The sequence below is a fragment of the Larimichthys crocea genome, chromosome XI (genome assembly GCF_000972845.2).
Source record: "Larimichthys crocea isolate SSNF chromosome XI, L_crocea_2.0, whole genome shotgun sequence".
In the NCBI taxonomy this organism is placed as follows: Eukaryota; Metazoa; Chordata; class Actinopteri; family Sciaenidae; genus Larimichthys; species Larimichthys crocea.
The window spans coordinates 6,806,801-6,829,024 of record NC_040021.1 but is presented as its reverse complement, the minus strand read 5'-3'; the positions used below and the strand labels follow the sequence as shown (position 1 = coordinate 6,829,024).

The 22,224-nt window shown below is 42.4% G+C and overlaps 1 protein-coding gene and 1 long non-coding RNA gene across 2 annotated transcripts; one reads left to right on the top strand and one right to left on the bottom strand.

The window, feature by feature from the left end:
* The first annotated feature begins 96 nt into the window (after positions 1–96).
* On the top strand, positions 97–3,340 carry LOC113746900 (uncharacterized). Its single transcript, XR_003463204.1, has 4 exons — positions 97–280; positions 2,025–2,095; positions 2,787–2,896; positions 3,059–3,340. It is a non-coding gene; the product is annotated as an uncharacterized LOC113746900 (long non-coding RNA).
* Positions 3,341–6,661: 3,321 nt separating this feature from the next.
* Positions 6,662–21,560, bottom strand: gareml (GRB2 associated, regulator of MAPK1-like). The gene is made up of 7 exons (XM_027284342.1): positions 20,635–21,560; positions 16,873–17,013; positions 12,945–13,075; positions 12,643–12,808; positions 11,389–12,239; positions 9,037–9,206; positions 6,662–8,268 (listed from the first exon to the last, which is right to left on the bottom strand). The coding sequence occupies exons 1-7, from the start codon at positions 20,744–20,746 to the stop codon at positions 7,668–7,670; spliced, it is 2,172 nt and encodes a 723-aa protein (XP_027140143.1). The 5' UTR covers positions 20,747–21,560; the 3' UTR covers positions 6,662–7,667.
* Between the last annotated feature and the right edge of the window lie 664 nt (positions 21,561–22,224).

Genomic DNA, 22,224 nt, shown 5'->3' with positions numbered 1-22,224 from the left:
TGTTACAAACCTGCTTGTGTTTAAATTTTAACTTTAAATTATAACACCAACACCATGAGCGATATTGTCTGTAAGAAAGCAAAAGGTAACAATTTGAGTACAATGATATTTTAAGATACGGCAATGTTTGAGGTCCTTATTCCTTGTTTTGCTGTTCGATGCATGTGCGCCCCCTAACGGTCAGCACGTGTCTGTGTGAGTGCACGGTGTGCTTACGTCACAGTCACAGGTGACAGACAGGTGGACGCTCTCCAAGCTAGCAGATATCCTTTATTGTCAGGTAATCAGCAATTCCTCATCTGTTTTTATTATAGACCGTTTCCATAGTGATGGCATCATTGTTAAAAATGTACTTGACAGTTGTTCTCTTGTACGTTTACTAAGGTTGTTAATTACAGTTTTTTTCCCCCCCAATTGCTTAAACACAATTTTGCAAACTAGGCTGGTTTTTATCAAAATACTAACACAATTCACCCAAACTGCAAAATATATATATTCATATATCCCGCAAAATGAAACACTGCAACCAAAATCAAACTTTTGCACCAGATGGCAAACACTTACAGATTTTTGTCTAACCAACTACACACTGGTGGGCATAAATATTATGGAATTTTTTTTATTTTTCACCAAACAAGTCAGTGCAACATATGCACAGCAGATATATTTACATTGGAGTGAACGTAAGTAAGCTGAGAAATACAACTGCAGAAAAAAATGTCACCTGTGCTCTTTTATTCCTGACTGAAGTGTTAACAATTACATAACACATAAATGTGACTTTATGTCAGATTGTTGTGTCTCAGGCAGAGAACCGCGTTCAGTACACTTAAAAAAAAGAGCCACTTTGAATTGCAAAATGTGTGTAAAGCAGAAAATGTGTTTAAAGTTTTGGAGATTTGAGATGAGGTTTTGCTCCCTGTGTGTCAGTTTAAATATTTCTGCTCTCCATGTCATTTCAGTGTGTTAGCAACTGGACAAAACTGTAATACCTTTTTCACAGCAGCCATTCTGACAGAAAACAGTTGGACAGACACAGGTGTTACCAGTGATACTAATTAAGGTTCAGCCTTTAATCCAAAGCGACTTACAGAACAGGGAACAGTCAAGGTACAGTGCCATAAGAAAGTGTTAGTTGCTTTTACCATTTGCCATGCAAATACAAGCAAGATGCAGCATTCACTTTTTATGAATACCCTCTGTTTTCTTTATTATCTTTATTTTATTTTTGCATTTGTATTTATATTGTGTTTTTATCTTTGTCTATGTTAGGACAAGCACCTCATCGAAGCCCCCTGTAATTTCGTTGTGCTTGCAGTATGTGTGTTGTACAATGACAATAAAAGCTTTTAATTCTATTCTATTCTAATTAGTATAATTGGAAACACCTGTGTTGACCCCATTATTCCATGTCAAAATGGCTGCTGTGAAAAAGGGTCTATTAAAAGTTAAATGTGCCAACTACTCATGACTGTGTAACTCACAGCCTCACAGTGTTTTTTTAATATTGGGAATTACTAATTAGTCAAAATATAATGTGACTAATGACAGCAGACGTACTTTCAGTTTCAGCTGGGTTTTTTAGTGTGTGTTGCCAGCCTGACAACCATTTTTAAAAAGTTTATGTTGACCCCAAGAATACCTTTTTTAAAATGTTGGATTTTGGACTGAAACCTCTTACTCTAAAACAGTGAAGTTGATGTTTGAGTCGTCATTGGTACCATCTGTGGGAGAGCACATCACCTGACCCTGAAGACCAGTGAAGAAGTTAGAGAGTTCAGAATCTGCTTTGAGATTTGATCTTGGGGTTTAGTTACTCTTTGAAAGCATTGAATGTTTGTTCAGTTGCCATTCAGCTGGTTTCCTGTATGCCCGAGTGTCATTGAGCAAGGACACCATTCAAGTGTATTCTATTTATACTAACGTTCTCCAGAGATAATGTTAAGCCAGCACACATTAGCATAATACAATGGTAGCCCTCTGTCTGACGGTCTCTCCTCTTTTGTACCGTTCTCTCCATCAAGCTTGAAGACACGTCAGCTACGAGCTCAAGGATGATGTGGCAGTTCTACGACTCAGTGATCCGGCAGCCAAGGTGTGTGTGTGTGTGTGTGTGTTTATGGAAGAGAGTGTGAGACAGTACATACATGTCAGAGAGATTATGTTTGTGACAGCCTTGACTACCTGTCTCTCACAGACAGATGTGACATGACTAATCAGAGTGTGTGCATTCGTGTGTGCGCGTGTTTTCTTGTATATGCATGTGAACGCACTGTCGGCACAGCTGCAGTCTGAGCTGATGGAGGTGATGGAAAAGTGCCGTGTTCGTTTCCAGGAAGGCCGGTTTGCTTCATCGCTGGGGCAAATATCAATTAGACATATTGTGCATGTGGTCACTGAAACGCTGAGTAATTACACCGCTGGTGGATTCGAGAGGGGGTTAATTGGCCATAAAGTGCAGCATAAAGTGCCCTCTTGGATAGTTCTGTGCTAGATAAAACATTGTAAAGTGACCTCTGGTTGCACTTCCAGTTGAGAAAACATAATAAAGTGAACTCTAGGATGTCTATCCGGTGGAGAAAACATGGTTAAGTGCGTTTCTAGCAGAGAAAACGTGGTAAACCTTACCATCCATGCCTACTGCTAGTTCCAGATCCTCAAGAACCAGGACTTCCACCTGGGCCTAGCACCACCTCAACAGCCATGTGTGTGTGACAGGATGAGCCAGATTAGTTCTGTTTGATTACATTTGACCACTAAGTCCTGATGTCATGGCTTCTCTGTAGTCTGCAGTAGCCTGCCAAGCTCAAATCTCCTCAAGAAACATAAGAAACGGTCTTGGGTTGTGCTGGGACCGCTGCCCGGAGCAGGTGGCACTCAGAGACTGTCTAAAATGGTATAAATACACACACTCATATTAATCAGTTATTCACTTAATAACTTGAAAGCACTGCCAGAGTCTTGTGCTAGTGGCTACTCAGTTACATTGGGGTATATTAAGGTCAAGAGCCTCACTCGGGGGTATATGTACTCACAATATCTGCGTCTGTGTGTGGAGGTGGGTCTCCCTGAAGCATCGGACATGATGCTGACAGGCAGGAACATCAGGCCACATGAAGCCAAGGAGATGGGTCCAGTGTACCAGCTTGTGGACCCTCTGGGTATGTTCTACGTGTGGCATTTCTTCACTGCTGAGCTTCACACGATAGATCAGAGTACTGTTTTCCCGCCATCGTCGCCTGTGGTTTGATCCTCCAGGCGACGGTGGGATGGGATTAAACTGGCAGGTCCTGATCTGAAACCTGTGGAGAAAAGGAATATTAAATATCTTGTTCACGTCACCAGATCTTATGACTCACTTAATTACTCACTGGTAATTAAATTTATGTTGCATGGTACACAACTATTTCCTTCCCTTTAACACTTCAGCTCTGCCCATCAAGGACATCGCTGCTCCATTAATATTTTTACACTTGGTGTGTTTGTCTGTATCTAGTCCTATCCTCTCTCTGTCTGAGCCACAGGAGGAACCAGAGTTTCTCATATTGGCAGAGTGGAGGATCTTTTTCAGGCAAGTGAAATACTTTCCTCAGAACAAAGTTATAGACCACAGATATAACACAGCATCTGTAAGATTGTTTTTTCCCCTTCCTCTAAATTAAATTTCAGAACACATTAAAGTTAATGGAATTCATCTGAAGACGCATTAGCCAGGGATGGATGTCTGCGTGCGGATGCTTAACTGCAGCAACAGTGGGGTGATTTTAAATGAAAGGATTGGAGGTTTTAAACACCATAACTCTATGCAACATCCTCTAAATGAGGCAAAAGAATAAATGAAACATATTCACACAGGTTTAGCACTTCCCGGCTCCGAAACACACCATCTGAGGATTGTCTCACAGAAACTGACATCTTGAGAGAAAGCCCTGGCTTTAGTGCTTGATGAAGTTGGTATTTGATGCAGCAGCATGTATAGCAGTCGGTGATGCTGTCTGGCTGTTGGCTACTACAAGATGCAGTCGAGCTGTAGTTGGATTTACAGGATCTGGCTGGCTTGTGTGGTTCTCATTGTGGAGGAGGAGACCACGGCCTCCTTCAAAGGTGAAACTTGAATGAAATCATTAACATAGTCAGAACTTTCTAATCTAGTAATTCATACCACTCATGTGTACATTAAAGATTCAGCTGACATACTGCATAATATTGCACTTTTATTGGGTTTTCCAGCTCAGTTTTTTTTGAGTCAGCGTATGTCACTAATCTACAGGATTGAATGTATATCTTATCATTAGACCCTCATCCTAAAATCAGTTGCTCTCTCTCTCTATTTTCCAAAACACTAAAATTATTCTCCTTAATTCAGGCAGTACTTTGTTAGTGATTGTATGCTCACACAACCCTCTTGCATCACCGAGAGCGTGTCATTAATCTGGAAATGGAAAGGAAGACACGAGTGTGAATCGTAGAACATCATTTGTTTCAGTTCTTCGGACTCTGACATCCAGTGCCGGCTGTTGTCTTGCTTTTATAAATGAGGCAGTTCCGTGTCCTGGAGGGAATACAAAGAAACCCAGTAGAGGGAGACATAGGAGACGTGTTTGGACTTAGTGGTAGGTTCCATACATAACCACACACACACACCTCCTAACCCAGAGCCATACATCTGAATGGCATGTTGTCCATAGGGAGGAGATTTGTGGATGTTTATAGAAACTTACTGTTTAGACCACAGCAATGTCGTGTGTCTGCTACCAGTCGCCTTCTTCAGGTTAACAGAGCTTGACAAATCGGATGTGACTTGACTAGTTAAGTGTTTACTGTAGTTTACTGTATTTAAAACCTCTTAAACATACCGATGGTTCTTTAATCTGAGTTGGATATCACTGACCGTATATGAAGAATCTATGATGTATGTCTATCGCCTGTTTGCTGCAGTTGTTGCAAGCAGGCAACAGCTTGATAACAACGCGTTTACTGCGCTGTCCAATAATGTTCAGTTCAGTTTCGGAAGCCGCCATTTTTTTGGATCTCTACACATTTACACTAAGAGGTTTCACCTCCTTCTGCCTCGTGCGTAAAGTAAAGCCACATCCAGAGCCGCCCGCAGTGTCTGTAGATGAGGAAGAAGCTCATTCTAAGGTAACAAGAACATAACGGTTTATATTTTCAGGTGATTACACACTAATAAAATCATAGTTATGCATATTAAATTCCATTTCTGTTATATTCTGTAAACAGAGCCCCTAAATCTGACACACGGGACCTTTTAAAACTAGTTTCACCTTGACAGCTACATCAATAAATTGCTGCTGCTTACACACTGTTGCATCAGTATTAACAATCTAATAATGTCATTTATAATATTTATAATAATCAGCCCCAATTATATTCTCCTGCTGAATGAGAGCTTGATACTTTAAATTTTACTGATAGTACTTCTGTACCTTTGCTCAAGTAAGATTTTAAATGTAGGACTTGTAGTATTTTTACATTGTTGTATTAGTCTTGCGTTTACTCTGAGTACTTCTTCTACCTCTGCTTACCACCGAAGCATCAACTTTTTTATGATTTGTACGAATGATATCGTTCAGCACGTCGAGCGAGACAAGGAATTATTCCCTTTGTGAAAGCCGCAATGTTTTCCACTTCTGATCTTTGTTTTTCATATCAGCTTTTGAATCATCTCAATTACACATGGCCTGACATCGCACTGCCCATGTCTCTGATAAGTGACTGATCTAACAGTAACAGCGGCACTGTATCCAGCCTATCCGCAGGAAAACCTCATTATCTCCCGTCTGCGTGCTGCCACGACACAAAAACAAGAGGATAACTTGATTTTCAGAGGTCATAACGTTTCTATTTATTTTGTATTCTCTCATTTATTTCTTCATTGCTCGTCTTACATTGGCCTTGCAGGTACATAAACACAGACAGAGAGAGGATTTACATAGTTTCTGAGAAGTCATGAGTAAGGAGCCTTTGACCCGGCTGCAGCCTATCAAATTTTGGGAATGTTAAGGATTATTTCAGACATTACGAGAGAACAGCAGCTTGTATGGCAACAAGAGAATCACAAGATCTAATACATATGTTTACTTTGACAATTACATAAATTGCATGTTCACAGTTATCTGGCTCTCTTGAAATAACTCAGATTAGCTGAGGCTGTAGTTACGTAACATTACTATTATCAGAACCTGTATGAATAAATAGCTTGTACTCCTATTAAAGCTGCATATATATATGTTGATTTCTTATCCTTCTATGGGCTGATGTCTGAAACAACATTTATAAATCATTCTCATAAATCATCATTATTTATATCTACAATTGATACAATATGTAACATAATTTGTATTTTTTTCAGTTATTTTGGATAGTATGCAGAGGTATTTATTTAATTGTAGGGTTGCAAATGACAATTATTTTCATTATAAATGTCTTTTTTCAATTGGAAAAAAAATAGAACAATGTCCATCAAAATTTCACTTTAAAAGTAATCTATGAAATGATTCCTTTATTATTATTTAATAACTGGACAGTTTTAATATCTGATACAACATTAGTTCTTCAGGTTATAATTGTATCATCATTGAGGTTTTGGATTTATGACCAATTCCTCAAATTTCCATTTCTTGTGCTGTTTGTTTTTTTTACTTTCAGGCAGTCATCGGCGTGTTTTTGTCTAGCGGTGCGTAACGAAGCGAAAAACAAATATCTACGTGAACATGTTTCTTAGTGTAATTGCATTTATTATTATGCACGGCTAAATCAAGCATATCTGAACAAGTGCTCTGAGGTACAGATTGAGAACTCTATTTCTGAGGCAGTCGAACAGTCTGTTACAGCACGGCAACACGTACAGAAGGACATCTTGTTACCGTTAAAGGGAATGTTAATTCAAATGTCAAAGCACAAAACGGCCTCGATGCAGAATACTGTATATTTGTACCAGAAACTCAGTAATTACTTAATCGGGTACTTCTGACTTTCAGACTTCCTGTGACTTTCTCGTGTAAGAACCACGTCATTATTTAAGCCAATTACAGGCCAGTGAAGCTCAACGACACAGATGAAGAAGGCTGTGCAGAGACATTTAGGCAGGGAACTGGTTCAATGTTACATCAACATGTCCTACTGGTCAACAATAGAGGCTGTAAATCCCTTAATGCCCTTTATATTGCAAAACTCTTACTGTGCTGTGGACAATGCAATATGTAAAAACTGCAGAAATTCTGTTTATTTGTCAAAATATTTTTTTTATGTTTTCCCCTCTTATCAGAATCTCTGCGGGACCACAGCCTCCATGTAGTGCTTAAAACCTTTAGCTGTCTCGAAGCATGACGATGCGTTGTGGCTCTGCCCCAGAGACGAACTGAAACGGGGCAACTTTCATCATGTAGCTCTCTGTCATAGCCATTTGTTAGTAAACTAGTCCTGGTCTGTGATTCAGACAGGAAATATGCAGTCAAGTCTGTCAGAGACTCAAGTGTCAGTTCTGTAGTTTGACCACAGGGTGGCGTGGTTTCCTTCAGGAAAGTCTTAGCTTGAGTCAGTGGGGGCTCAGCGGCCTTGGTCACAGTGGAAGGCACATTCATGATGGCTCCATAGCCAATAGGCACATTATCAGGACAGTGTGTGTGGATGTGTGTGTGTGTGTGTTAGATCTTGGGCCTCCAGCCCTGTATGAACTGTGTGATCTTGGTGACGTGGAGTCGGCTCAGATGGAAGTCATGTGACAGGATGTCCTCAGTCAGCTGCACCAGGAGGCTGCCGTCGATTCGCTCCCTCTGGAACACGGCCACCGCTGCCTCCGATAGGCCGATGAACCGCAGGCACGCCGACACTTCCTCCAATGACAGCACAGATAGGTCAGCAGGAGGCCGCCAGGTGGGGTCAGGGGGCGTAGACAACCCTTCAGTGACCCCTGTGGACGTCCCTCCCCCTTCTGCACCTCTGGAGGAATCTGTCGATGGATTGGCAGCGGGCTCGGGCGAGGGGCACGGGGACTGGCGGTTGAAGGGGTTCAATGCCCCGAAGGGGGCAAATCGACTCTGCGGGGGTGGCGGCCGCAGTCGGGGTCCGGAGGAGGTGAAGGAGTCTACCCACGGCTCTGCCCAGGTGGCCTGTGCTGGCTGAGGATTGGCCGTGTTGTCTGCAGGGACGGCAGAGGCTGGCTCAGGACTGGCAGGGTTAGGGGCAGGGCAGTCTGCCCAGGAGCACGGGTAACAGTAGAGGGAAGCATCCGGAGAGGGCGAGCAGCTGAGACGGAGCAGGAGAAAGTCACATTAGCTTCTAGCACCAGACGCCATGACACAAAACACCAATAATTAAAACTTTTTACATTTACTAAATGAGACTTTTGGCGAGACTGATTTGTGAAATCATGGACGAACTTCAGAATTCAAATTTAACAGACTTTTAATGTTTAATGACGATTTAGAGATATTGTTATTCATTCATGTTACTATGGACTGGTTTTACTGGTACGGCCCACTTATGATCAGATTTATGTCATTCAGGCTACTAACTAGAAATGGAGCAGAAGTATTTGGTCAATTAATTTATTGACTATTGACATAAAATGATTTGACAACTCCTCATCAATGAATCATGTAGGTGGTTTGGAAAAATCCAAAATGTTGGCTGGGTTCAGCTTCTCCAAAGAGAGGATATGCTTCTTTTCTCTGTTTTATATCATTGTAAAAATAATCATCTTTGGATTTGTGACTCACGCAAACACAATTTGTCATGTCACAATGTCACTTTTGGCTTTGGGGACATATTCAGAGCATTTTTTTTTTCACTTTTATGGGCAACTAATAATAATAATCAGTAGTTTCAGCACTAAGCAGTAGTAAAACTAACAAAACATTGCAATTTTAATGAAATCAAGAGAACAAAAAGGATGACATGTTTTTGACCTGTTTGTGCCATCCAAGCACATCTGAAGTAAAACTGTGTCGAGCTGCCAATCCTCGCAGTAATAACTCCAAGTAATTTTTTGCATGTTTGAGTAAAAAGCTGTACCTGTCCTGAAGTCCAGAGGAGTAGAAGGAGAGGTTGGGTCTCGGGGAGGTGGAGGTTTTGGGGAAGCGAGGTGGAACTGGAGGGCTGGGGACCGGACTGGAGATGGAGCCTCCTTTAGAGCAGCGAGGGGGAACCGGAGGGGCGATCAAGTAGCGACACTCCTCTCTCACCTACACACAAACACATAAACACACACACACACACACACACACACACACAGAAAAATAAGAGCTAGCAAAAAAGTAAACTCAAAAACTTGACTTCTCAGGAGGCTTTATGGGACCGTGTGTGTGTGTGTGTGTGTGTGTGTGTGTGTGTGTGTGTGTGTGTGTGCGCGCTGGCTTGTCTCAATGTTCTGCTTGGTAAATGTCAAACTTGGTGACCTTTACACCTCAAACACACTCCCTCACACACAGCAGCAAGCGCTTCACACACACACACACACGCTTGCGCAGTGTCTTGGCAGGCTAAATATCAGGGAATGAAGAACAGTGTGTGTGACAGGGTATAATCCAGCTGCATAGCAGACGTCAACACCCACACATTCTCTCTGTACCGCCGCTAGCTGCCATCACTTTGAAAGAAAAAAGTGAATTAAGCAAAACAAGCGTGATAATTCCCCCCTCACGAACTCAGACATGTATATATGCTAACATACGAACACAAACGTTGGCGTACAACCTGATAATTAAAAAAATGAGAACGGCTCAGCTACAAAAACAAGCCTTTTCTCCAACACGACAAACATTTTGGTTCTGACATTTAGTCCTGGTCTTCTCATCGAGGAACACAAGAGCTCCTTCAGCTGAGCACGAGAAGCGATAAATAATGTGAAGCTGACTGAGCTTTGTCAGTGAACACACAACCCTGAACTTACAAGTAAAAAAATGAATAAATCAGATAGAAAAAACAAAACGAGGACAAAGAACACCATATATTACACATTACACTTGAACACTATAAAGGGAATATTCCACTGTTCAAAAGTTTGGGATCATCTGTTGATTAATGCTTTTCATCATTCCTTCAATAATGGATATTTCAATATACATAAAAACAATTCAGACCAAGTGGGCAACCTTCCTCAAACGTCCACTCGAGGCTGGCTCCAGAAGTCACCATGTTAAAATGTCCAAGAAGAAAAAACATGTTTACAGCCTGGCTTTGGTCTCTTGACGTAATTTCACCAAATGTTGACCAATACCTTAATTTGTGAAATATAAATGTGTTCTTTTACAAAAATATCTCATGTAAAATAAATGGCAGAATGTCAAGTGTGGACCAAACACAAACAGCTGCACAAGAACTTTGCCTAATTCAAATTAAAATCAAGAAAATCTATGTAATAAAATATCTAAAATTGTCAATTTTTTTATTTAAATCAGAAGCTTTTGGTCTTTATAGCTAATTTCCCTGCTCATGAAAACTGGTGGTTTGCTGTTTTACTGTCAAGAAGTTGCTACTGATGCCATCCAAAGGCCAAGAACTGGATGCCAATCTCTCAAAATGACTGTCGAGCCCTGTGAGGTGCTCAAAGTTGCTTTTGGAGGTAGCCGTTTAGCTTGAAACAGACAGGAAACCCCAGATTTGTCATTTTGTATCTTTAATTTTTGAACCAGCTATTTCAATCTGCCACCTCGGTCTCTTGGAACTTGTGACTGGCATTTTTAAAAAAATATTTAATCAATTATATGAAGCAGATCAAAATAATAATTTAAGTGGCATTGCCCCAGCTGGACAAATGTGGGACGAGCTGCCACGAGCAGACAAAAAGTGTTTCACTTGGCCCATCGTGTTCGATGGACAAGTGATTTTTGGGAAGTGCACAGCTGATAGAAAATCCTCTGGATTAGCACTTTTGCAACGAGAGTTATGGAGCTTTTGTTTTCTGCTGTAATCGTCAGAAATGGCTTAACTGTTGCGTTGTGGCCACCTTTTCTTATAAAACCAATAATGATTTGGTCATTCTTAAGACTAAAGGCTCCATCAGTATTATACTAAACCATGGGACTGAACTGGCTCTGCACTATATATTGAATTATTGAATTATTATTGTAACCCAGCAGACGGCACATGTGAATCTGCATCCTTAGTGATGAAACATGTATTCATGTACTGTGAGTGTATGGCAGCCTTTCCAGGAAGTCAGTGTGTGTTTGTATGTGTGTGTGTATGTGTGTGTGTGTGTGTGTGTGTGTGTAAATGTGGTCAGTGAGGTTTAAAAGCTGTAATGTATGAATAATTCAGACCAGGCATCCTGACTTTTAACAACCGGATGCTGCTGTGGACAGACGAGAAGGATGAGAGCCTGAAGGACACAAACAAGGACAGGAGGTGAAGACTGAAACTCACAGCATCAGATTTTGGAGGTACGGGTGGCGGCGTAGACACTCTTGTCAACACGGTGCCAAGAGAACCGTCCAATGAGGAAGACGAATGGAAGGAGATGAGGTTTGGCTCCTTCCCCAAGCCCTCTGCGTTCTGATTGGTCCAGAGTTCCTCATAAGGGATCTCCTCACTGGTCCTCATTTCAGCCTCAGTCCATTCGGGAGTCACATACTCCCGCTCTTCACCTGGTCCCTCCCCGAGACGCTCTCCAATAGAGTCCCTGCAGCGCTGTGATAGGCTGTCCGAAACCCCACCCCCGTACCCGCACATGGAGAGGCGCTGCAGAGCCGGTGCCAAGGAGTCCTGACCCGACACGCACATGCGAGAGCGTCGCGGGCTCACACACTCCTCCGTCATACACTCCAGCTCTGGCCGGGTTTCTCTGACGGCACGAGAGTAGGCGTCCGGGTCGAACGCGTGTCGCAACAGGAGGCTCTCTAATGCCGCCGTGTGGACAGAGGCCTCGGCTACGTTGAACCGGGGCATGCAACGCAGCAGCAGGAAGTGGGACGGGGAGACTTCCTGTCGGCGGAGTACCATGCAGAGCACCACAGTCTTGCTGACGATGTTGAGCAGCTTGTAGCGGTGGCCCTCTCGGACCGCGTGGCGGTCGTAGGGGTTCCGCGGCGGCCGAGAAGGCACGGACACGTTGACGGGGAGGCGAACCCTCTCGATGATGCTGCGTACCGTGTGCTCCCCTCCCAGCATGCCTTGCTCCAGAGGGGAGCGTGTGCAAAAACGTCCACGGCAGCCAAAGGGCAGGCTCACGCTCTGATTGGTGCGATGGTTCATGCAGACGAGGCAGGGAGTCTTACCTGAGGAGGTAGAGACACAAAGGAGGAACACTGAGCGTTCAAACGCAGTCGTGTTCGATGTGATGTCACAATTTTAATGAGGGTTCTAAACAAATCCTGTACTCCTGAATACTTTGGTTAGTCATAACGGTGCAAATCCAGTTATTTTTCATCTCTATATTCCCATATCAGGCTCTACTGAAAAGGTCTGGCCTGTTTTTGTAATAATTTCACTATAATTTATGAGCCACATCTTTGAAGCATAGCAGATCACTTCAGAAATACATTATACAAACATTTATTTTCAAGGAGGAATAACCTCCTCATCCCTACAGTGTTGCCAAAGATTCCACTGATTCCCTTATACTCATTCTAAGAATAGCGCTCCCAATAACATTTGTCTCAACTGTTTGGCCTCGCTTACTTCTCGGAGTCTTGCCCAGGCGTCTCAGGAGAGCACTCAGTCCCGTCTTTTCCTTAGAGGGCGTGGCACAGAGAAGCTCCGCCTTCCCCATGAGTGACAGCTCATCTCCAGCCTGCAGAGTGAAGCTGTAGGGCTCACTGTCCTCGCTGAACTCCCCCGAAACCACCTGTGGAGACGCAGACATGATACCGCAAGACAGAAACTTAAAGTTGGTCTCCTGTTACTCAAAAACGATGAAATAACCCGGGGGGAGGCAGACGAAATGCAAGGCAGCGTGCAGATCAAATGGAAGAAACACAAACCTTGACACTGAAAGTGATCGTCTCCATGACAAAGACCCTGTCGGGGAAGACTCCTGCAACTTCCTCCACACTGGAAAAATACTGGATCGGATCCCTGACGTCTCGGTCTTCATCCAACAACTTGAACTTTCCTGCAGAGAGGATGGAAGTAGGACAGGACAGACAGAAGAGAAGGAGGGTTAGGAAGAGGAAGGTTGGAAAAGGAAGTGAAGGAAAGCATGAGGAAAGAGGACGAAGGAATGAAGGAGGGAAGAGAAGAAGGAAGGAAAGTTGTTTTTGTTCTGTTTTGTTTTTTGACTCTGCTAAGTCTGCAAACACACACACACACACACACACACACACACACACACACACTCCTCCGCAGTAGACACCGTTTGAACGAGAAGAATACAAAGACACCTCCGTGACCTGTGACCTGGCACCAGCTCCCGGCCAATCAACAGCCGACGGGGTTGGCATGGCAACCAATAAAGGACCCCCATTCTCACGCAGAGCAGAGACACATCACCATGGAGACACTCGCACACACATTTGCACACACAAACACACATAACTCTCTCTCTCTTTCGCCCTTTCTTTCCCTTGCTCATCCTCTCGTCTGTCTGCGAGTCTTTCACACTCGCGCGCTCCGGCGACTGTGTTTAAAACTGTAAATGTTTTCGGTCTGTGTCACTTTTTGATGCTGTAAAGAACCCTTCCACGATCACACGCCAGGCTCCAGACAGCCTCATTAAAATCACATCATGCTTTAGTTTTATTTACGAGTTTATCCGATCGCTACTATAATCCGTTCTCGTTCTCACAGAGTCAAAGTGTTTGTGTGCGAGTGAAAGAGAGATGAGAAAGTTTTTGTGTCTGGGAGGCAGAGCAGAATACCAAAAACTCCACCATCCTCCTTGCCAACACCTCCCTCCTCCTCCTCCTTTTTTTTCTCCCCCACCCCCTCTTTCTCCTCCACCCCCCACCTTCCTATTCAAACACAGCCCCCAGGATGAGGAGCTTCCACTCGCCAAACAATACCAACAAGTGCTACTTTTCAACACAACCACCCCACACACTAAAAAGTGACAGACTGAAGACGAGTTTCAAATGAAATAGGTTTAACACCACAGCAAACAAAACCACAGCTCCATCACAGAAACTCTTATGAGTGAAAGGATTATTGAAACCAACAGCAGAACTGAGATGTAACAACATATTATCGTGCCTTTTATGAGTCTGTGAGAAAATGTTCAGGGAAAATAAAATCACTCTGAGCGTTTTAAACCCCTACACTTAAGACTTTGGCAGCCAGTTCCACACTATGAGGGTGGCTGTGGCGCCACTTGCCTCCTCGGATCCCATTCATTCAGTGTTTCTGTCCTCTCCCCCTTCAGTCATCCCTGCCTCTCGCTGATGGACGGAGGAGGATACAGACAGAAAAGAGAGGATAAGGAGGAGGGCGCATCCTGTTGTCCATCCCCAGGGGGAAACCTATATTGCTCTCCTCCTAAGCTTATTTAGACTTCCTGTATGAAGTCATCACACAGACATTAGCTCATCACTGGCGATGGCCTCCTCCTGATTCAACAACTACTCACCTGTCATATTTATAGAGACACAAAGGTGGTCCAAAAGGTATGTTGAAATTTGAATTGAGTTTCTTGGCCGGCTTTTTTCTTGCCTACCAGAATGCGTCGTTAAAACATTTCACAAATCTGTGTTGATGCAATGTTCAATAATGCGAACTCAGGCGTTATTTTGCCAGAATAAACCCCAGTCTGAAAGCACGCTTTGGCAGCCCTTACACGGCTATTAGTTAGACCTATTAAACTCTGTTACAGTCATCTTTTTCCGCCAGCAGAACCATTTTCGCTGCTTTTTTACAGTCACTTCCTCCTCAAAAGAAAAAAAAACCCTCACACTGTACGGATCAATCGACCGACTGGTAAGCGGAACCCCCCTGGTCGATTTTGTCCATCTCCAATAAAATGGAGAGAAATGCAGCCTAACTCTGTGAAATTATATTTCTTACTTTCTTATGAAAAGAAACTACAGTTATGAGTTCTTTTGACCTGCAATGCTGGACCATGGAACTGCTCAAACTCCAAGACAGCCAACCAAAATTTCCAATAAGACAGAAGTCCGTCTTCAGAAACCCACTATCCATTCTTCTACTACTACTACTATTTTTGTGACTCTGGAAAAATTGGAAAAATAACCGCTAATCAATGAGTCGCATTATGGGAAATGTAGGATCCAGTGTCTTTTTTTTTTATACCTATAAGAGATTATCCCAGCTTCTGCTGCTTCTATTTTGGCCATTCATTTTTTAATGTGGCTCTCGTAATGTGTGTCGTGTTCTATACTAACTTGCTGAAATAGACAGTTTACTCAGTGCGTCTCTGTTACGTTTATATTTGTTAGAACTGCGGTCTGAGTACTCCGACTTTGAGCTACTAATATTTCCAATATCGGAGGTCGCGTGCTTCCGATGTGAAATGCTGAAATGTCTAAAATGACAATGATCTCAACATACCCCCCCCCCACCCAAATGTTCTTTCATACTTTCCGAAAAAAAGGAGCCTGAGAGGCGGCAGTAGTGTGAGGTGACATCAGCAGTCCATCAGTGAAGGAAACAATGAAGAGGAGGCATTAGGATCCAGTTACACAGCGAATAATGTGACTGGTCGGACGGTCTGAACAATGGGATTGTGGGGGGATCGAGCTCCGGTGAGATCATAATGACTAGACTCATTCTGCAGGAAGACGACAGGTCAATGGGGAGGAGGAGTCTGGGAAGTTTGCATCTACAGTCGCCGGTGGGTCGAGCGTATTTGTTTGTTGGGGTCTGATTTTACGTACTGTTAAAATCATGATGATGATGATGAATAAATGATCAAATAAAATAAACCTTTATTGATTCTCAGCTGGGAAATTGTTTCACAGTGACTGTAGTTTTCCTTCACATTAGGAAGGAGAGGGTGAGACGAGGGGGTTGCGATCAGTAACTAACTAGATGCCACTAAATACACACTGGTTTTTTAAAAAACTCCACTTCTCACTCCATACTATCTGACAGTATCATTTACTGTACATATATTCTGTATCAGCAGCTTCTATATATGATGTTTTCACCGAGTGGCCCCATTCTGTTTATGTCTATACTATTTCAAGATGTCTTGTGCATAGTTTTATACACAAAACTCGGTCGGGCATATTGTTTATCTTTCGAGACGTTAGGTTCTTCCCCTGTATTTCAATGTCCTGTAGGATGGAACAAAGTTTGTAGAGTTTGTACTGACTGGTTAAAGATAAAGACTAAAATAAGATAAGGCTAGCACCCAGAGGGAGGTCACGCAAACATGGAAAGAACATGCAAACTATACAAGGAAAGGTTTCAGTCACGATCCTGCTATATGCAATGCACATGTAACATTTCACGGTTAAAATTAAGAGTTTAAATCATCCATTGCAACACACACGTTTTACACACATTGTCCCACAATGTGTGTAAAACTCATTCACCTTCTCCGTGAAGAAAGCTTTCTTGATTCTGTGAGTTCATACTTTGGTTTTGTGTTGTGTCTGACTTGAAAGGTCCAAGCTTCTGAATGTCGTCTGCCAAGTTCACGATGAATCACCAAATACTACAAAATATTTCTATTTTAAATATGTATTCTTGTTTTATCTGAGCTGGACTGAGACAAAGAAAGTATCACTTAGGTTCTCACTGGAAAAGGGTATTGAACTTTAACTAACTGTATTTCATCTTTCCACTTTATCTTTAGGACGTAGTGATGAATGTACCTTGAGTATTGTTTTAATTTTTCAACAAAAACAGAGCATGTGGAAAATATTTAAGACATTTTGTGCATTCCAGTGTAGCAATGCAGCGTGTGTGTGTGTGTGTGTGTGTGTGTGTGTGTGTGTGTGTGTTGGTACTCACCCTGGTATTGCAGAGGGATGTCTATCTTGGGTCCAATGACGTAGTGTCCCTCCTCTAAGCTGTGGGCAGTCACTGTGGTCCACTGACGACAGGAGTGTAACAGCACCACATCCTCCTCTGACAGACCCTCCACACATTCACCTTGAACACACACAGACACACACACAGACACACACACAGACACACACAAACACACACAAATCAGGAATAAACAACCACCAAAAAACACAACAGGGTTTTTTAATTTCTCAGGGCACATTAAGTAGCTCGGCAATGGAAAACACTACAACACCCCCTCACACACTCACACATACACACACACACACACACATATGCATTCAGGGTTCTGTGTCCATAATTACCACCATCAGTGACGGTTCAACACTCCTAACCTACTCATCAGGACCCTGCTATGCAACTGGCAACCCACTATTACACAGCCCACACACACACACACACACACACACACACACACACACACACACCGCTCTCCAGCTCTCACTAGAGCCATCACAGCACAACAGCATTGATTTCTGCTGATAGCACAGCGGTACAACTCAATCACATCACATACACAGCACACTCACTCTCACAGACTCACACACACACACATCACATGGACGCACATCTCTTTTTGTACTTGTTGCTGACGGACAGCTGTTACTACTAAAACCTTTATGTATAACAATAATGTTGATGGATTGATTGAATAGAAACACAGGATGTGTCTGACTGATTGTCGCCTCACTTCTGTCTGTCTCAGATCCCTCTGCAGTAAACTGTCAAAGCTTTTTTTTCTGCATCGAAGTTCACCCAAAAGACAAACTGCCCTCTTATCCCACAGTGAGACATGTATTAACTGCTGTGCTCGCACAACAACACGGTCGAGGCTGTCAACAGTTTTCATCAGGAACTATTCACACCGGTGAAAAGGTCCGCAGGATGTAGAAAGAATGAATGAAAATAATTCAAACTGCACTACTCGGATCCATCGCAAACACCCAGTGTATTATCGGTGCCCTGAAGAATGTGTTCGGCCAAAAAAGCTTAGACAATAAACGAGGGTGTATGCGCTGTGGAATGTTTGGTTTATTTTCAGTGGAGTTATTTTACACCAAAAGGTGAGGTGAGGATTATCTTCAGTAACTGAGAATACAGCATGTACAAGTAACAACACCACACACACAATAGAAATATGACGGTAGCTCCACCTTCAGCAGGAGGCAACTGTACTTCAAGTATCAGAGATGAAAGTGTTCCCTTTCAAAATGCTATTATATATCATATATATCCTAATGCAGAGATCATTTTAAGTAACTTACGTGCAAGTACAGTTGATAAAATGTCGTTTTCATGTGATTTGGGTTCATGTACTGACATACAGATTGAGAATTACCTTTAGTTTGGTCTATGCACTTGCGTAACGTGGCTGTACTTCATATGTAAGGCGAGCATTTAATTTGATGGCATGCAGTGTGGAGCATTCATGTCGTAGCCCATCACTCTCAATGACACCCCCACACTCACATACCACTGAACACAGTCTCTCCACACACTGTTGTTGTGTGTTGTTGTTACTATGAAATGAAGAGAGAGAGGGGGAAAAGCTGACATCATTGTAAATAACTAACCACCATCTGAGGTTGGCTGACTGTGCAAACAAGCAGGCATCTGTGGTGTAACTACAGCTCGGTTAATAAACACCTACGGCTGCTGCTGTGTGTGTGCGTACAATGCGCACACGCTCACCGGGGAAAGGTGCGTAATTTTTTGGGTACCATGGCACGGGCTCGGGTGCGCGCTTTTGTGGGGGGGAAAAAAAGGGAAAAAGTTGGTGGTTTTCCGTCGCTGCTCGTTAGTATTCACCACATTCACCGACAGATTACAGCATTTACATATGAAAAGAATTGAGCAGCACTTCAGCAGCACAACAGACACTTTGTGGCTTTCCGGGCCTCGCTGGACTGGAACAACTTTGGCAATGACACCCCACCGGAGCGTTTCCCGAAGTGAAGACACCAAATGTGGTGAATCAGATAATCATGTTGATGGCGGCAAAACATAAAACAAACACAAAGAAAACCAAACATTCATGTTGCATAATGACTGTCCTTATGGAAGTGAGTGGGAGGTTTGGCGTTGAACGAGAAAAAGTCGGTGTCCGAGAATAAATGCTGCAGCTGCATCAAGGTAGCCATTTAACCAAAATGATAACGGAAATACGGAGGTGTTGGTTTCAAAATAAGAGCACCACTTGTAATGACTTGTTGAATTGAAATTATGTCTAATCCAATTAATCTAATTTGCCTTTTTTTTCACATTTTGACAAGCGAAAATTCAAAGAAAATCTGAACTACATCTTTATTGAACCATGGTGGTGCAACTACAGCAAAGCACATCCAAAATCATAAATTCACAGCTTCAGTGAAAGGGATTTCTGCTGTCTGTCACTTGAGGAAAGTGTTCATGCACTGCCAGGAAATGATTAGTTAATTAAGTATAATACAGGCTAATTAAGTGTCATTGGGCACTGGTTTGTAAACATGATAATACAGTGTGCAGTTTGCTGGAATCACCTTTCAGGAATTTCTGGTGGTAAAGTTTATCAGCCTTTAACATGTTGATGTTGTGTAGTCTTAAGTGTGGTCACAACCTCTAGTTAGTACACCGCTAGTTATTCTTAGCACTAACTAGAAAGGTGATGAGTAACTGAACTACTACTTTTTAACTACTTTTAGGACATGGGTCTTACACTATATCACTCCGCCATTGTTAACCATTAATGACGTTTCTTGCAGTATACTAAGTAACCGATAATTAAATGATACAAAATGCCTCAATAAACACCAGAAGAAACAATAATGAGTAAATAAATCTCATCTTACATTAATGAGACAGCATCAGTTAAGTAATGCTTATTTGACCAATTTCTCACTAGTTTTATGTGCTCATTTAAATTCCATGTTTTAACTATTTAAATATCCCTAAATATCAAAATATGTCTGCCTAGATTATAGAGTAGTTTCGCTAATAGCAGCTTTTAAAAACTTTTTTTTTTTACAATATTAAACATGTAAATCACTTATAACTGATTGCAATTATTTGTTTTATTATTTAAAAAAATATAATACATCTCCAAAAAAACACTATATAATAACAGCTAAAAATTTAAAATTTACAGTCACTGCACATTTCTCTTTTCTTACTTTGCACCAAATCAGCACTGCCAACTTGGTGTATATACTTTTGTACAATATATATTATTTACTACTGCTATTTGATATTTTATTATTTATGTATAGTTTGTTCGTTATATTTTTTATTCTTATGTTGTCTATTGTCACTGTGTGTAATGCTGCTGCTGCACTTTAATTTCTATCTATCTATCTATCTATCTATCTATCTATCTATCTATCTATCTATCTAAGGTTGAGGTTTTATTTTGAAAGTATTGACCGGAAGTCGTGCGTTGTTCCTGCACGGTCTTGACCGTTAAAATACTCCGCACAGATTCTCGGTAAATTGCTGCACTCTTTACACCCCAGCGCCGTTAATACTCACAAACCCCTCGTAGAAACACACTTTCTAAAATATTTAATCAATTCCTGACTGAACAAAATTCATATTTATCGTAATTTGTCACGGTTCATCTTAAGTCTGGTGACGGTTGGTTAGCGTTAGCCTAACAGTCGTCAGAAAGACTACAGCAGCAGCGGGAAAAGTTTGTACCGGTGGAGCTGGAGGTCTCTGAAAGTTTCTTACCGTGGGCCAGGCGGACCAGAGTGGGCAGACGGAACTTGCTGACCACCGCGTCCAACGGCAGAGCCAACGGGCTCCAAGTGATCTCCGACAGGCTCGCCGACAACTTCTCCATCCTCCCGGGTCATCACGGTACCGGTGATATTGGCGTTGTTGTTGTTGTTGGTGGCGGCGGTGGTGATGGCGATGATGATGATGATGATGAAGCGGAGGTGGATGAGGGTGATGGAGGAGGTGGTGGTATAATGTCAAAGAGTTTCGCCATGTTTGAATGTGGGGGAGAAAAAAAAAAAAAAAGAGGAGCGCAGTCACAGTCGGTGCGCACGAGCGGTGGGAGGGAGGGAGGGAGCGCGAGCCCTCTCTCCCACTCTGTCATTGAGTATTTATCCCCCGCCACCCCCACACACACGGAGGAAACACAGCACACTCAGTCCAACTTTGATTTTTTTGTTTCAGTTTATCCTTATAATGAAGTTTACATATTAAAACATAGATGTCACAAAGCGTTTTCTTTGATAATGAAGGTTTTCACAGCAGGCATTGCACCACTTTGTCCACAGAGGTTAACCTGAGGTGTGTAAACACCCACACACCTGCGTGGAGAGCTGAATGGACTTTTTTTTTTTTTTGGGATGCAGGATTTCTCCACCAATCAATTTAGGTTGTAATGTAATGAGTACTGTTACTCAAATGATGTACTCGAGTAAAAACAAATGGCCAGGGATTTTGGACCCCATGAAAAGTATCACACTGGGTCCCACCATCACACACAGGCAACACCAACCATGTGCAGTTTCTGTAACCACACCTCTACCTGTGAAGACTTCAACTCTCTTATAGTCCGATACTAACCGTACAATATCTCCTGACACTGAGCTGTGATAATATAACACTGTGTAGACATACAGGAAACATTCTGCATACAGATAAAGTGTTTAATTATAAATTAAATATTCTATTAAAATCCATAAAAAAATAAACTAGTGTTCTAATATTTTTTCAGGGCCCCTGTCAGTCACGGGCTCTCAGAATCGTCCTAACTTTTCGCCCCCTAATGGCGCCCCTGGCAGTGGCTGCCAAACAAAAACTATAGAATTAAAGGACCGGTGTGTAGGATTCATAGACAGTAAACACCTGGGCGTCATTGCCTCTTCCACCTCCCAGCTAATCTAAAAATCAGCAAAGACATGGATTGTAAGTGGGCTGAATGACACCTGGGTGATCAAACAAGCTACCTGTAACGGCACCTACCTGTCAATCAAAGCAGCAATGTTGTTAATTCTTCATAACTTTAAGCCTTAATATATTTGAACAGGCGAGTTCTATATATATTCACCCTCAGTACAGTTGTCACGAACGGGGAAATTAGCTATAGAGACCAAAACTGTTTTTTGTACCAGGCTGTAAACGTGTTTATTTCTGCTGTGAAGTTGGACATTTTAACATGGGGGCTTATGGTGATTAAAGTGGACGTTGGACGGACTGCAGGTTTTGGCGCTTCACTGCCACGGATGCTGCCGCTTGGTAGGATTCAGTGGCAACTGGTAGTGCAGTTGCAATCCCCTCTTTTGTCCTCCTGTTCCAGGTGGCCAC

Excerpts from the sequence above, each read along its gene's own strand:
- gareml (XM_027284342.1), bottom strand. The coding sequence starts at position 20,746 with ATGGAGAAGTTGTCGGCGAGCCTGTCGGAGATCACTTGGAGCCCGTTG. Across the intron at positions 17,014-20,634 it reads TCTGGTCCGCCTGGCCCACG|GTGAATGTGTGGAGGGTCTG; the intron begins GTAAGAAACTTT and ends TGTGTGTTCAAG. Across the intron at positions 9,207-11,388 it reads TACCTCCAAAATCTGATGCT|GTGAGAGAGGAGTGTCGCTA; the intron begins GTGAGTTTCAGT and ends GTTTGTGTGTAG.